The sequence below is a fragment of the Entelurus aequoreus genome, linkage group LG05 (assembly GCF_033978785.1).
Source record: "Entelurus aequoreus isolate RoL-2023_Sb linkage group LG05, RoL_Eaeq_v1.1, whole genome shotgun sequence".
In the NCBI taxonomy this organism is placed as follows: Eukaryota; Metazoa; Chordata; class Actinopteri; order Syngnathiformes; family Syngnathidae; genus Entelurus; species Entelurus aequoreus.
In genome coordinates this window covers 45,936,406-45,949,291 of record NC_084735.1, presented here as the reverse complement: position 1 = coordinate 45,949,291, position 12,886 = coordinate 45,936,406, and the positions used below count along the sequence as shown (strand labels likewise).

General features: G+C 40.0%; 1 protein-coding gene across 2 annotated transcripts in view; it reads right to left on the bottom strand.

The window, feature by feature from the left end:
- vkorc1l1 (vitamin K epoxide reductase complex, subunit 1-like 1) overlaps positions 1–12,886 on the bottom strand; it is a 56,841-nt gene that overhangs the window by 24,839 nt on the left and 19,116 nt on the right. The window contains exons 2-3 of one of the 2 annotated variants that reach the window (XM_062048248.1): positions 12,042–12,096; positions 9,014–9,123 (exon numbers count right to left, since the gene is read on the bottom strand). In XM_062048248.1, the coding sequence (XP_061904232.1) occupies positions 9,014–9,123; positions 12,042–12,096 (165 nt within the window). The remainder of the gene's footprint in view (positions 1–9,013; positions 9,124–12,041; positions 12,097–12,886) is intronic. The other variant, XM_062048247.1, reaches the window with a different exon arrangement.

The following is a 12,886-nucleotide window of genomic DNA, read 5'->3' as shown; positions in this document are numbered from 1 at the left end:
ACATATTTTTTGTCTCTATCCGGATTCCAAACAGACCATAACTCTCAAAAGCCCACATTTTAAATGGAGCATGTGTTGTTGAATCTCTTTGCAAAATCTGAACCGCGTCCCGAAGCGGTCACATGGTACGGCCGAACATCCATCCATCCATTTTTTACCGCTTGTCCCTCTCGGGCTTCACATTACTAGATTAAAAGCACATGTGCGGGCCAAACACCGGCCGCTGTTTTACTACGCAACGCTTGTATGCTTCAAATCATTCCGCCTCTGAGTGGGGTGGCACATGGGGTGACATATTGGATTCTAGGGGTAGCACAGGCCACCCCCTATACACGCCACTGCTCTTTTGGCTTCTCCCATCAGCGGTTTCCCTAGCCAGTCATGCGCCTCCATATGTCTCACTGTTCCCTGCTATAATATGTTCCCTCCTCCCCGACATCCATAAATCTTCCTTCTGCTGTCATTATCCACACACATCTTTGTACTAACACTTTCCCTCTTCAACACAAACCATCTCAATCTGCCCTATCTTAATTTGGATTCCAAAATGTCAGCCCTGTGATGTCACTCTTACACCGTGCTACTAATCATGTTGTGCATGCAAGTGTCATATTTACCGTAATTTCCGGACTATAAGCCGCTACTTTTTCCCCTCGTTCTGGTCCCTGCGGCTTATACAAGGGTGCGGCTTATTTACGGCCTGTTCTTCTCCGACACCGACGAAGAGGATTTCAGTGGTTTTAGTACGCAGGAGGAAGACGATGACACAATGATTAAAGACTGACTTTTCATATACCGGTAGGCTGGTTATTTTGATAACGTACAGGCGAGCACTTTGTATTACTTTGCACCATTGTATTATTTGTACTCTGCACGAATGCTGTTCGCCATGTCAAAGATGTGAAAGTTTGATTGAATGATTGAAAGATTTATTGTTAATAAATGGGACGCTTTGCGTTCCCAAACAGTCATCTCTGTCCCGACAATCCCCTCCGTGGTAGCAGGAACCCCTATATACTACGGTAATTACACATCAAAACCCTGCGGCTTATAGTCGGGTGCGGCTTATATATGGAGCAATCTGTATTTTCCCCTAAATTTAGCTGGTGCGGCTTATAGCCAGGTGCGGCTTGTAGTCCGGAAATTACGGTATGTCTGTCATATTTGGTGAGCTGATTTAAAACGGATTTAAACTGGCGCAGGACAGCTTCTTCAACTTTTACTTTTTGGAAGATAAACCCAATCAAAGCAATTACTTTAGTTGTCCAAGTAAATTAACTGTATTTGTACTTTTATCATGGGGTGTAAACATGGGATCTAGTAGCAGTGAACTATGGTCTGTCTCTTGTCTGAGTCCAATGAGTGGTATCTGCTGTGGCTAAAAGGACCTCTTGTTCCGTTTCAGTGCCAGGTGGCCAGATAAACATGCCAAACCAGCATGGCTGAGTCAGCATCAGTATCAGTATACCAGGGGAAAAAAGAGAGCAACCATTTGCTTGCTCAGAAATATTATTGCGATTCTGTGGGATGATTTTTTTTCCACTTGACCATGCACACCCACGCTTTGTTGATGACAATGTGTTGATATCTTAAAAGACTATTATTCATTTAATTACGATTATTATAAAACTTGTGATTGACTCGCTCTGCATTAAATACCCTTTCTGCTGCTCTTCATGAACGTTGTTGGGGGGACTGAATTAAAATTATTACAAAGACTGAAAGTAATCCATCAAGTCAAAAGCATGGCATGTTCGCTCACAATATATTCTTGCTAGGGTTGGGTGATATATACCAGTGGTCCCCAACCACCGGGCCGCGGTCCGGTACCGGTCCGCGGACCGATTGGTACCGGGCCGCGGACCGATTGGTACCGGGCCGCGCAAGAAATTTAATTTAAAAAAAAAATAAAAAATTTTTTTTTTTTTTAATTTAAATTAAATCAACATAAAAAACACAATATATATATACATTATATATCAATATAGATCAATACAGTCTGCAGGGATACAGTCCGTAAGCACACATGATTGTATTTCTTTATGAAGAAAAAAAAAAAAAGAAAAAAAAATATCCCCCCCCCCCCGGTCCGTGGGACAAATTTTCAAGCGTTGACCGGTCCCCAGCTACAAAAAGGTTGGGGACCACTGATATATACGATTAAAATTTTCCGACAATAGAGTTTGGAATACTATCGTTATATCGTAATAATGCATGTTGACACATTGTAGCTTTGTCCTGCAAATTTGACAAGCAAACGAACGCATCCTCGATGCACTGTCGAGTCCTCATTACCTATCTCACAGCTAATGTCCCTCCACAGTGTGAAACTCCTAAGTCAGCAATCCTCACCTTCATGGCGGAAAATAAACTACGTTTCTTACAAGTATTATCACTGCAGGACAATGAATAGCTAAACATGCATCATTAAACACCATAGCAGGATATGCTGATCGCAAGCTAGAGCTCTTGAATGTAAACAGAAACGCTGATCAATACAAGTATCGACAGTAACTGATATCAAGTATGGTGTAAAGTGGAGATGTAACGATAATCGGTATAATGATAAACCACAGTAAACTCTCGACGGTTAGCATTTTGAATTGAAATTATCGTAAAACTGTGATGGCTAACCACACTGTTGACACTGCTCGTTTACTGGAGAAGCAAGCTAGTGCTAGCTTGCTAGCTATACTGAACAAAAATATGAACACAACAATTTTGTTCTTGCCCCCATTTTTCATGAGTTCAACTCAAAGATCTGAAACTTTTACAATATACACAACAAACCTACTGTATTTTTCGGATTATAAATCGCAGCTTTTTTCATAGTTTGGCCGTGGGTGCAACATATACTCCGGAGCGACTTATGTGTGAAATTATTAACACATTACCGTAAAATATCAAACAAAATTATTTATCTCATTCGCGTAAGAGACGAAGCAAATGGCAGCAATCGTCACTCACACGTCAACCAATACGAATTCGGCGGGGGAGGTTCATGGCAGAAGTGCATTGTGGGTCATGGGATGCTAACTGCTATATGCTATATGCTACTGCTAGGGTTGGGTATCGAGTATCGAGTATCGATTGGAACCGGGACTAACTTTCCGATACTCCCGGTATCGTTCAAAAGTTTAAATTTCGATTCCTATTTTCGATACCCAGTCCGCCGACCGGGAAAGAAAAAAATATATATATGTCCGCCGAACCGGAAGAAGAAGCCGCTGAGCACCAACGAAGAAGCGCCCACCGCCGGAAGTGTTAGCATAGCCGAGCGAGTCAGTCAAGCTCAAGCATGGATAGCGGGCGTCGGCGGTCGAAAGTGTGGCTTTACTTTACAAAAAAAAATGAAATAACCGCGAAATAACAGAGCTCCATGTCCATCAAGAAACGAGTGGAGAGAGAGCTGCAGATGTACCAGGACGTTCCACCGATACTTATGTCTGACGACCTTGCTACATGGTGGTGGTCCGGTGGAACCAACAAAAGACTTATCCTTTGCTGTCAGATCGCGCTTTCTCCTTTTTATGCGTTCAAGCTTCTTCCACACCCAACGAACGTGTATTTTCCACAGCAGGAGACACTATCTGTCCAGAACGCTCACGCATCCTGCCTGAGAAGGCAGGATGCGTGAGGATGGTCATTTTCCTAAACAAGAACTGTCTCTGATTTTATACTGTACCTGCTGCTAATCTGGACTGGGTTTTGCAAGTTGTTTCTTATTGTTTATTTGCTTTTCTGCACCAGGTTAGCCCATCAGTGGGAGCACGGTAACATTTTTAAGTACCTGCAGCATCATACACTTGTGTGTGTAAATGTGTTTTCATGAGGTTTTCAAAAATAAAGCTCTCTTGAGGAAAGTGTACCACTGGGAAAATGTATTCATAATTTATAATATTTATATTCAAGTTCATAGATTTGATATTTATATTCTAGTTGAAAACAGCCCTGTGAGGAATTTATAGTAAAGTTCATAAAAAGTTAATAGAACTAAAATTGATGGAGAATGTCAGACTATTTTATTCAGAAAGACTGTAGGTTAGCTAGCTAATTTAAAATATCCTAAACTTTTTTTTGACCCTGCCTCTTAAAAGAATCGGAATCGAGAATCGTCAGGAATCGGAATCGAAACAAAGAATCGGAATCGGAATTGGAATCGTTCGAATTCAAACGATACCCAACCCTAGCTACTGCCGTAGCTATTAAAATGGATCACATCAACATTGGCGGTAACTTATAAAAACTGAGATGGACTGAACAAAAATGGCACCGAAAAGGAAATCATATAATGCAGATTACAAGCTGGACGTAGTGAAATACATGTATGCAGCAGAGAACAGCAATCGAGCAGCAGAAAGAAAGGACATACCAGGAGCAACAACGAGGAAGAAGATTTCATCGGATTTAGCGATCAGGAGTGACAGATTGTTTGGTAAACGTATAGCATGTTCTATATGTTATAGTTATTTGAATGACTCTTGCCATGATGTGTTGCGTTAACATACCAGGCACGTTCTCAGTTGGTTATTTGTGCGTCATATGGTGTACACTTAATCAGCCTGTTGTTCACTATTCTTTATTTATTTTAAATTGCCTTTCAAATGTCTATTCTTGGTGTTGGATTTTATCAAATAAATTTCCCCCAAAAATGCGACTTATACTCCAGTGCGACGTATGTATGTTTTTTTCCTTCTTTATTGTGCATTTTCGTCCGGTGCGACTTATACACCGGAGCGATTTATAGTTTAAAAAATACGGTATTCCTCTCAAATATTGTTCACAAATCATCCTAAATCTGTGTTGGTGAGCATTTCTTCTTCACCAAGATATTCCTTCCAACCTCACAGGTGTGACAAATCAAGATGCTTAAACGGCATGAATATTACAGGTGTGCCACCTTTTGCCGCGCAGTGCAACACATCTCCTTCGCACAGTTGATCAGGTTGTTTACTGTGGCCTATGTAATGTTGGTCCACTCCTCCTCAATAGCTGTGCAAAGTTGCTGGATATTGGCAGGAACTGGAAGATGCTGTCGTATATGCTGATCCACAGCATCATCTCAATGGTTGACATGTCCAATGAGTATGCTGGCCATGCAAGAACTGGGATGTTTTCAGCTTCCAGGAATTGTGTACAGATCCTTACAACATGGGGCTGTGCATTGTCATGCTGCAACATGAGGTGATGGTCTCGGGTGAATGGCACAACAATGGGCACCAGGATCTTGTCACAGTATCTCTGTGCATTCAAAATGCCATCCATAACACATGCCTCGAAAAAATTGTAGCACAGCAGCTAAATGAACACTTAGCGTCTAACAATCTCTGTGAACCTTTTCAATCCGGTTTCAGGGCAAATCACTCTACGGAGACAGCCCTCGCAAAAATGACTAATGATCTATTGCTAACGATGGATTCTGATGCTTCATCTATGTTGCTGCTTCTTGATCTTAGTGCCGCTTTCGATACTGTTGATCATAATATTTTATTAGAGCGTATCAAAACGCGTATTGGGATGACAGACTTAGCCTTGTCTTGGTTTAACTCTTATCTTACTGACAGGATGCAGTGTGTCTCCCATAACAATGTGACCTCGGACTATGTTAAGGTAACGTGCGGAGTTCCCCAGGGTTCGGTTCTTGGCCCTGCACTCTTTAGTATTTACATGCTGCCGCTAGGTGACATCATACGCAAATACGGTGTTAGCTTTCACTGTTATGCTGATGACACCCAACTCTACATGCCCCTAAAGCTGACCAACACGCCGGATTGTAGTCAGCTGGAGGCGTGTCTTAATGAAATTAAACAATGGATGTCCGCTAACTTTTTGCAACTCAACGCTAAGAAAACGGAAATGCTGATTATCGGTCCTGCTCAACACCGACATCTATTTAAAAATACCACCTTAACATTTGACAACCAAACAATTAAACAAGGTGACTCTGTAAAGAATCTGGGTATTATCTTCGACCCAACTCTCTCGTTTGAGTCGCACATTAAGAGTGTTACTAAAACGGCCTTCTTTCATCTCCGTAATATCGCAAAAATTCGTCCCATTTTGTCCACAAGCGATGCTGAGATCATTATCCATGCGTTCGTTACATCTCGTCTCGATTACTGTAACGTTTTATTTTCGGGCCTCCCTATGTCTAGCATTAAAAGATTACAGATGGTACAAAATGCGGCTGCTAGACTTTTGACAAAAACAAGAAAGTTTGATCATATTACGCCTATACTGGCTCACTTGCACTGGCTTCCTGTGCACCTAAGATGCGACTTTAAGGTTTTACTACTTACGTATAAAATACTACACGGTCAAGCTCCTGCCTATCTTGCCGATTGTATTGTACCATATGTCCCGGCAAGAAATCTGCGTTCAAAGAACTCCGGCTTATTAGTGATTCCCAGAGCCCAAAAAAAAGTCTGCGGGCTATAGAGCGTTTTCTATTCGGGCTCCAATACTATGGAATGCCCTCCCGGTAAAAGTTAGAGATGCTACCTCAGTAGAAGCATTTAAGTCTCATCTTAAAACTCATTTGTATACTCTAGCCTTTAAATAGACTCCCTGTTTAGACCAGTTGATCTGCCGTTTCTTTTCTTTTCTTTTCTTTTCTACTCTGCTCCAAACCCGGAGTGGACCGCTAGCCTGTTCATCAGATGGGGACATCTCATCGCTGCTGACCCGTCTCCACTCGGGATGGTTCCTGCTGGCCCCACTATGGACTGGACTCTCGCTGATGTGTTGGACTTTCACAATATTATGTCAGACCCACTCGACATCCATTGCTTTCGGTCTCCCCTAGAGGGGGGGGTTACCCACATATGCGGTCCTCTCCAAGGTTTCTCATAGTCATTCACATTGACGTCCCACTGGGGTGAGTTTTCCTTGCCCGTATGTGGGCTCTGTACCGAGGATGTCGTTGTGGCTTGTACAGCCCTTTGAGACACTTGTGATTTAGAGCTATATAAATAAACATTGATTGATTGATTGATTGATTGATGCCTGCCCATACCATAACCCCACCATGGGCCACTCAATTCATAACGTTGACATCAACAAACCGCTCTCCCGCACACGTTGTCCTCCATCTGCCCTGAACAGTGAAAACCTCAATTCATCCGTGAAGAGAACACCTCTCCAACGTGCGAGAGGCCATCGAATGTGAGCATTTGCCCAACCAAGTCGGTTACGACGACAAACTGTTGTCAGGTAGAGACCCCGGTTGTGAGGCTGGTTGGATGTACTGCCAAATTCTATGAAACGCCTTTGAAGACGGCTTATGGTGGAGAAATTAACATTCAATTCACGGGCAACAGCTCTGGTTGACATTCCTGTAGTCAGCATGCCAACTGCACATTCCCTCAAAACTTGCAACATCTGTGGCATTGTACTGCGTGATAAAACTGCACATTTTAGAGTGTCCTTTTATTGTGGGCAGCCTAATGCACACCTGTAATAATCATGCTGTTTAATCAGCATCTTGATATGCCACACCTGTGAGATGGGATGGATTATCTTGGTAAAGAAGAAATGCTCACTAACACAGATTTAGACAGATTTGTGATCAACATTTGAGAGGAATAGGTCTTTTGTATATATAGTAAATGTTTAAGATATTTGAGTTCAACTCATGAAAAATGGGAGCAAAAACAAAAGTGTTGTGTATTTTAAATGCTAACATGAAAAAACAGGAGAAAATAAAATGTTTCCCCATTAAGAAACTACATACCCCAAACTAAACTTACATGAACGCATTCCTTCTAAGCAACAAAGCTATTCAATTGTGCACATTGAACCTACAGGCTGTTCTCTCTTCGCACAAAGTGATCATATCGATGCGGGAATAAATAATGATAACAGAAAGTGAACTCGCGTGACATCACAAAAACTGGAAGTTTATCATTAAAAAAATAAATAATAAAACGTTTAAAAATGTTTATCATCTTCTTGTTTGTATCTCGCGAACACCAAAATGAAAATATGACTCTAAAAGGGGACCTGCACTTTTTTGAATTTTGCCTATCATTCACAATCATTATGTGAAACAAGCACGCATGTTTTTTTCAAGCACCCTAACTCATAAACTCCAGCAAAAGTCAGCTAACAATGGAGACAATGGGAGTCGATCTATTCTGCCTATTTCAATTATTTCTTTTAAAATATGAATTGAGGCTATAAAGTATATTTTATTTGATTTAGGGCTGCAGCTATCGATTATTTTAGTAATCAAGTAATGTATCTTATATTTTATCCGATTAGTTGAATAAAACATTTTATAGCAAATTTGAGAGAAAATAGATTAAATAAAGATTATTCTGCTTGTAATAACCTTCATTATTTTTTCTATCAATATTGACACATTGCTTTTAACATGTGTGATTTAAAATCAAATAAAAATAAAAACTCTCGCAAAACGGATCACAACCCCCGCACACCACCGATCTAATCTAGCGGCAGTGCGAAAACTATGTTCATGCATTTAAAGATTCAAGCACTCCATTAGAGTTCATGCATTTTTATTAGTTACAAAAACAATTAATCCAAGCAACAGAATATAAATTAAAGCTTTTTTCTAATCGAATTTATCGATTCAATCAATTCATTATTACAGCTCTAATCAGATTACTTAATTAACGAATTGATATATATAACTGGATTACAAAAATAATGGATAGCTGCAGCTCCAACAATATTACTTTAAACTTAAAACTACTGGAGTTGTTTGTAGTACATTCTATCGTATGATTTTTGATACAACATTCACTATCTAGAAGTGTGTTTTCTTATTAAAAAGTATATTACGTGTTAAAATTCTGGCGTTATTGGGGGGCCCAGAACGGATTGCTGGAATTTGAATTAATTTCAATGGGGAAGATTGTGGTGTCAAGGCACCACAGTATTATGTCCACTTGCTTCAAGTGTTTGTCGAGTCAAATGAATGAAATATAGCCAACACAATTCAACGGCTGCAAGGACTGATCAGCAGAATGTTCGAATTAGGCTAACTTACCTAGTAGGAGTTGAAAAGCATAAAAGCCAATTCCATAGACACTGTTTGGTTGGTTCAGTGCACTGTCATTTCCAAAAATTGAGCCCAGGAGTCCAAATCCTCGACCCCACCTAAAGTGAAAAAAAAGTCGAGTTTATGAATCAAAGCTTGAGTTCCATATCAGAGTTATTTTACCAACGTTAATCCAAGACCGCTCCTATTTGTCCCAAGAGCCCATACATTTCAAATATTCAATTAAACAACGTTGCAGTCCAAGCACAGGAATACTGTATACAAAAGCTATATGTATGCATTTAATGTACACTTAAATAAGGGAAACTCGATGGTTTGTTTATTTCTACCACTTTTACTTCTGCTTGCTCTTGGTGTAATGAAATCAGATCATAACTCACATAATCTGCTGACTTTACGTCATGCATGATGAGAGTTCAGCAATTTAGCTTTTTCTAGGCTTAACTCCTATCTCACTAAAAGCATGCACTGTGTATCCCATAATAACGTGACCTCGGAGTATGTTGAGGTAACGTGCAGAGTTCCACAGGGTTCGGTGCTTGTCCCTGCTCTATGAAGTATGTATATGCTGCCGCTAGGCCACATCATACGCAGATACGGTGTCGGTTTTCACTGTTATGGTGATGACATCCAACTTTACATGCCCCCAAAGCTGACCAACACACAAGATTGTTAATAATAATAATAATAATGATATTCCTGCATCTTAATGCTATAATAACAAAAATGTTGGTTATCGGTCCTGCTAGACACAGGCACTTGTTTTAGGATACCACTTTGAAATTGGAAAAACTATCGGACAAGGACTCAGTGAAGAATCTCAAAAGTATTTCCAACCCAAGTCTCTTGTTTGAACTGCACATTAAGCGTGTTACTGAAACAGCCTTCTTTCCTCTCCGTAATATTGCTAAAATCCATCCGATTTTGTCCATCAGTGACAATCATTATACATGCGTTTGTTTTAGCTCGTCTCAATTACTGTAACATGTCCAGCAACAAAAGATTACAGTTGGTACAAAATGCAGCTGCTAGACTTTTGAATAGGTCTAGAAGGTTCAATAATATTACGACTGTACTGGCACCCAGTACACTTAAGAAGCGACTTTAAGGTTGTATTACTTACGTACAAAATGTTAAATTGTTTAGCACCACCTTGATGATTGTATTTTACCCTACGTTCCATCCAGAAATGTGCGTTCCAAGAACACCGGCTTATTAGTGATTCCCAGAGCCCAAAAAAAGTCTGCAGGCTCTAAAGCATTTTCTATTCAGGCTCCACTACTCTGGAATGCCCTACCGGCAACAGTTAGAGATGCAACCTCGGTTGAAGCCTTTAAGTAGCACCTTACAACTCCTCTATATACTCTAGCTTTTAAATAGACTCTTAGACCAGTTGACTAGCCGCTTCTCTTTTTTGCCCACCTCTCCTGGAGAGGTTAACAGAAGGCCAAGGATAATCCCTGGAGAGATACAAGTATGGAGTAGTTGCTAAATCATGACCCAGTGGAGACCACTCCTATGACCTGGATGGAGACCTCCTACAATCCTCTGCTTGAACCCAATAAACTGGACTCTCACATTATCATAAAACATTTGCAATAACTGTACCCACTTGGCCTCCATTGCAGCCAGTCACCTAGAATGTGGGTTCAGACCAGTGATGTCATTGTGGTTTGTGCAGTCCTTTGAGGCACTTGTGAAAGTTGTGATCAAGGGCTATAAAAATTATTTGTTGATTGATTGATTGATTGAACAAGAAAGAGGCCTATTTTTTTTTACTATGAAGATACTTCTGTCGAATATTTATCCCACAAGTAGACATTTTTTGTCATTCCCCACACACATCATTCCTAATGTCCTTTAGGTAACTATCACGCTTTCGTCAAACACACATACGTTGTTTGCCCTTAACCAGATCATCACATTATGATAAGCCTTTGCCTCGTCTGTAACCCTGATTGTGTTAAAGATAGTTTGAACTGAAATACAAAACTGCATAAATTCTGAATTGATAGTTAACAAAGAGAACTTGTATTGAGCAACAATATTGTATCCTTTTTTTTATTATTGAATTACAACTCTAGAATAGGAATATTCAACTAGATTGTTTTGGGAGCCACATTTACAGAAAGCCAAGGACCGGGGGCCATTTAGGCCGCAGTGGAACTCAGTTGAAATGCACTTTTACACCACTTGTGGCAGCAATGACAATCAATCAATCAATCAATCAATCAATCAATCAATCAATCAATCAATCGTTTATTTATATAGCCCTAAATCACAAGTGTCTCAAAGGGCTGCACAAGCCACAACGACATCCTCGGTTCAGATATCAAACAAACAGATGAAGTCTGAAGCTTAAAGTACCCGCAGTGTGGAAAAACAAGTTGACTTTATATGTTTAATTGTGTTTCATTGTATCCATTAAACCATTTCGAATAGCATTTACAATCCGTAAAGTATGTGAAAATACAGTCGTAACATCACAAAATGCCACAAATTCAGTCTGCCATTTTGAATATACTGTTTCGAATATCTTCGGCAATTTCTGTAGATTCTATGTCATTGTAGTAACGCTTCTGCACTCTCATATCAGATCAGTCACACTGAAAATACACAAAAATTGGAAAGAGATGTTCTGTCTATCATTCACAAAACGTATCTTGGACAAGAACACATGCTTGGCTTTTTTATGCATTCGAAATCATAAAGAAATAGCTAACAATTGCGTCAACAGATCGAGGATCTTCTGTTGAGCCCATTATATCCTCTAAAAAACATCCAGAAACTGCCAACGATTCTCCATTTACAAGTCGAGACCTGAATATTAACCACATTTGAGTGGTTTTGTTATTATAAGCGCCAACGCAGATTACCTATTTTAGCGGCACATTGATAGCAGTGAGCTAATGCTAGTTTACGCTGCTACTGTTGACACACTGAGCCTACAGATGCTTCTGCTTCTTCTCAAACTTGCTAAAAGTAAATTCTAGATTATAATTCATGCATCTCTCACCTGGTAGTAGACAAATGTGGCCATGGACCTAGAGGCTGGTGGACTTTGACATCCCCTGAGATGGCAAAAAAGACGTAGTTGCAGCAACTTTTTTAACCCTTCATGAGGATTGCGATTGAATCTTCATCTAAACGGAATTATGTGAGCGTCCCGTCGGTCGGCATCCCAGCAATAGTGGAAATTTTACAGTAAGTGTTTGTTTAATTATGATGTATTATGTTTAGTTTGTATGTTTAACGCCTAGCAATGCTTCAGATGCTGTAGTGTTACAATAAAGCTGCATCCGTTTAGCACTCGGCTTCTTAAAATGTATTACCGTATTTTTCGGACTACAAGTCGCTCCGGAGTATACGTCGCACCGGCCGAAAATGCATAATAAAGAAGGAAAAAAACATATATACGTCGCACTCGAGTATAAGTCGCATTTTTGGGGGAAATTTATTTGATAAAATGCAACACCAAGAATAGACATTTGAAAGGCAATTTAAAATAAATAAAGAATAGTGAACAACAAGCTGAATAAGTGTACGTTATATGACGCATAAATAACCAACTGAGAACGTGCCTGGTATGTTAACGTAACATATTATGGTAAGAGACATTCAAATAACTATAACATATAGAACATGCTATACGTTTACCAAACAATCTGTCACTCCTGATCGCTAAATCCGATGAAATCTTCTTCCTCGTTGTCGCTCCTGGTATGTCCTTTCTTTCTGCTGCTCGATTGCCGTTCTCTGCTGCATATTTCACTACGTCCATCTTGTAATCTGCAGAATATGATTTCCTTTTCGGTGCCATTTTTGTTCAGTCCTTCTCAGTTTTTAAAAGTTACCGCCAAT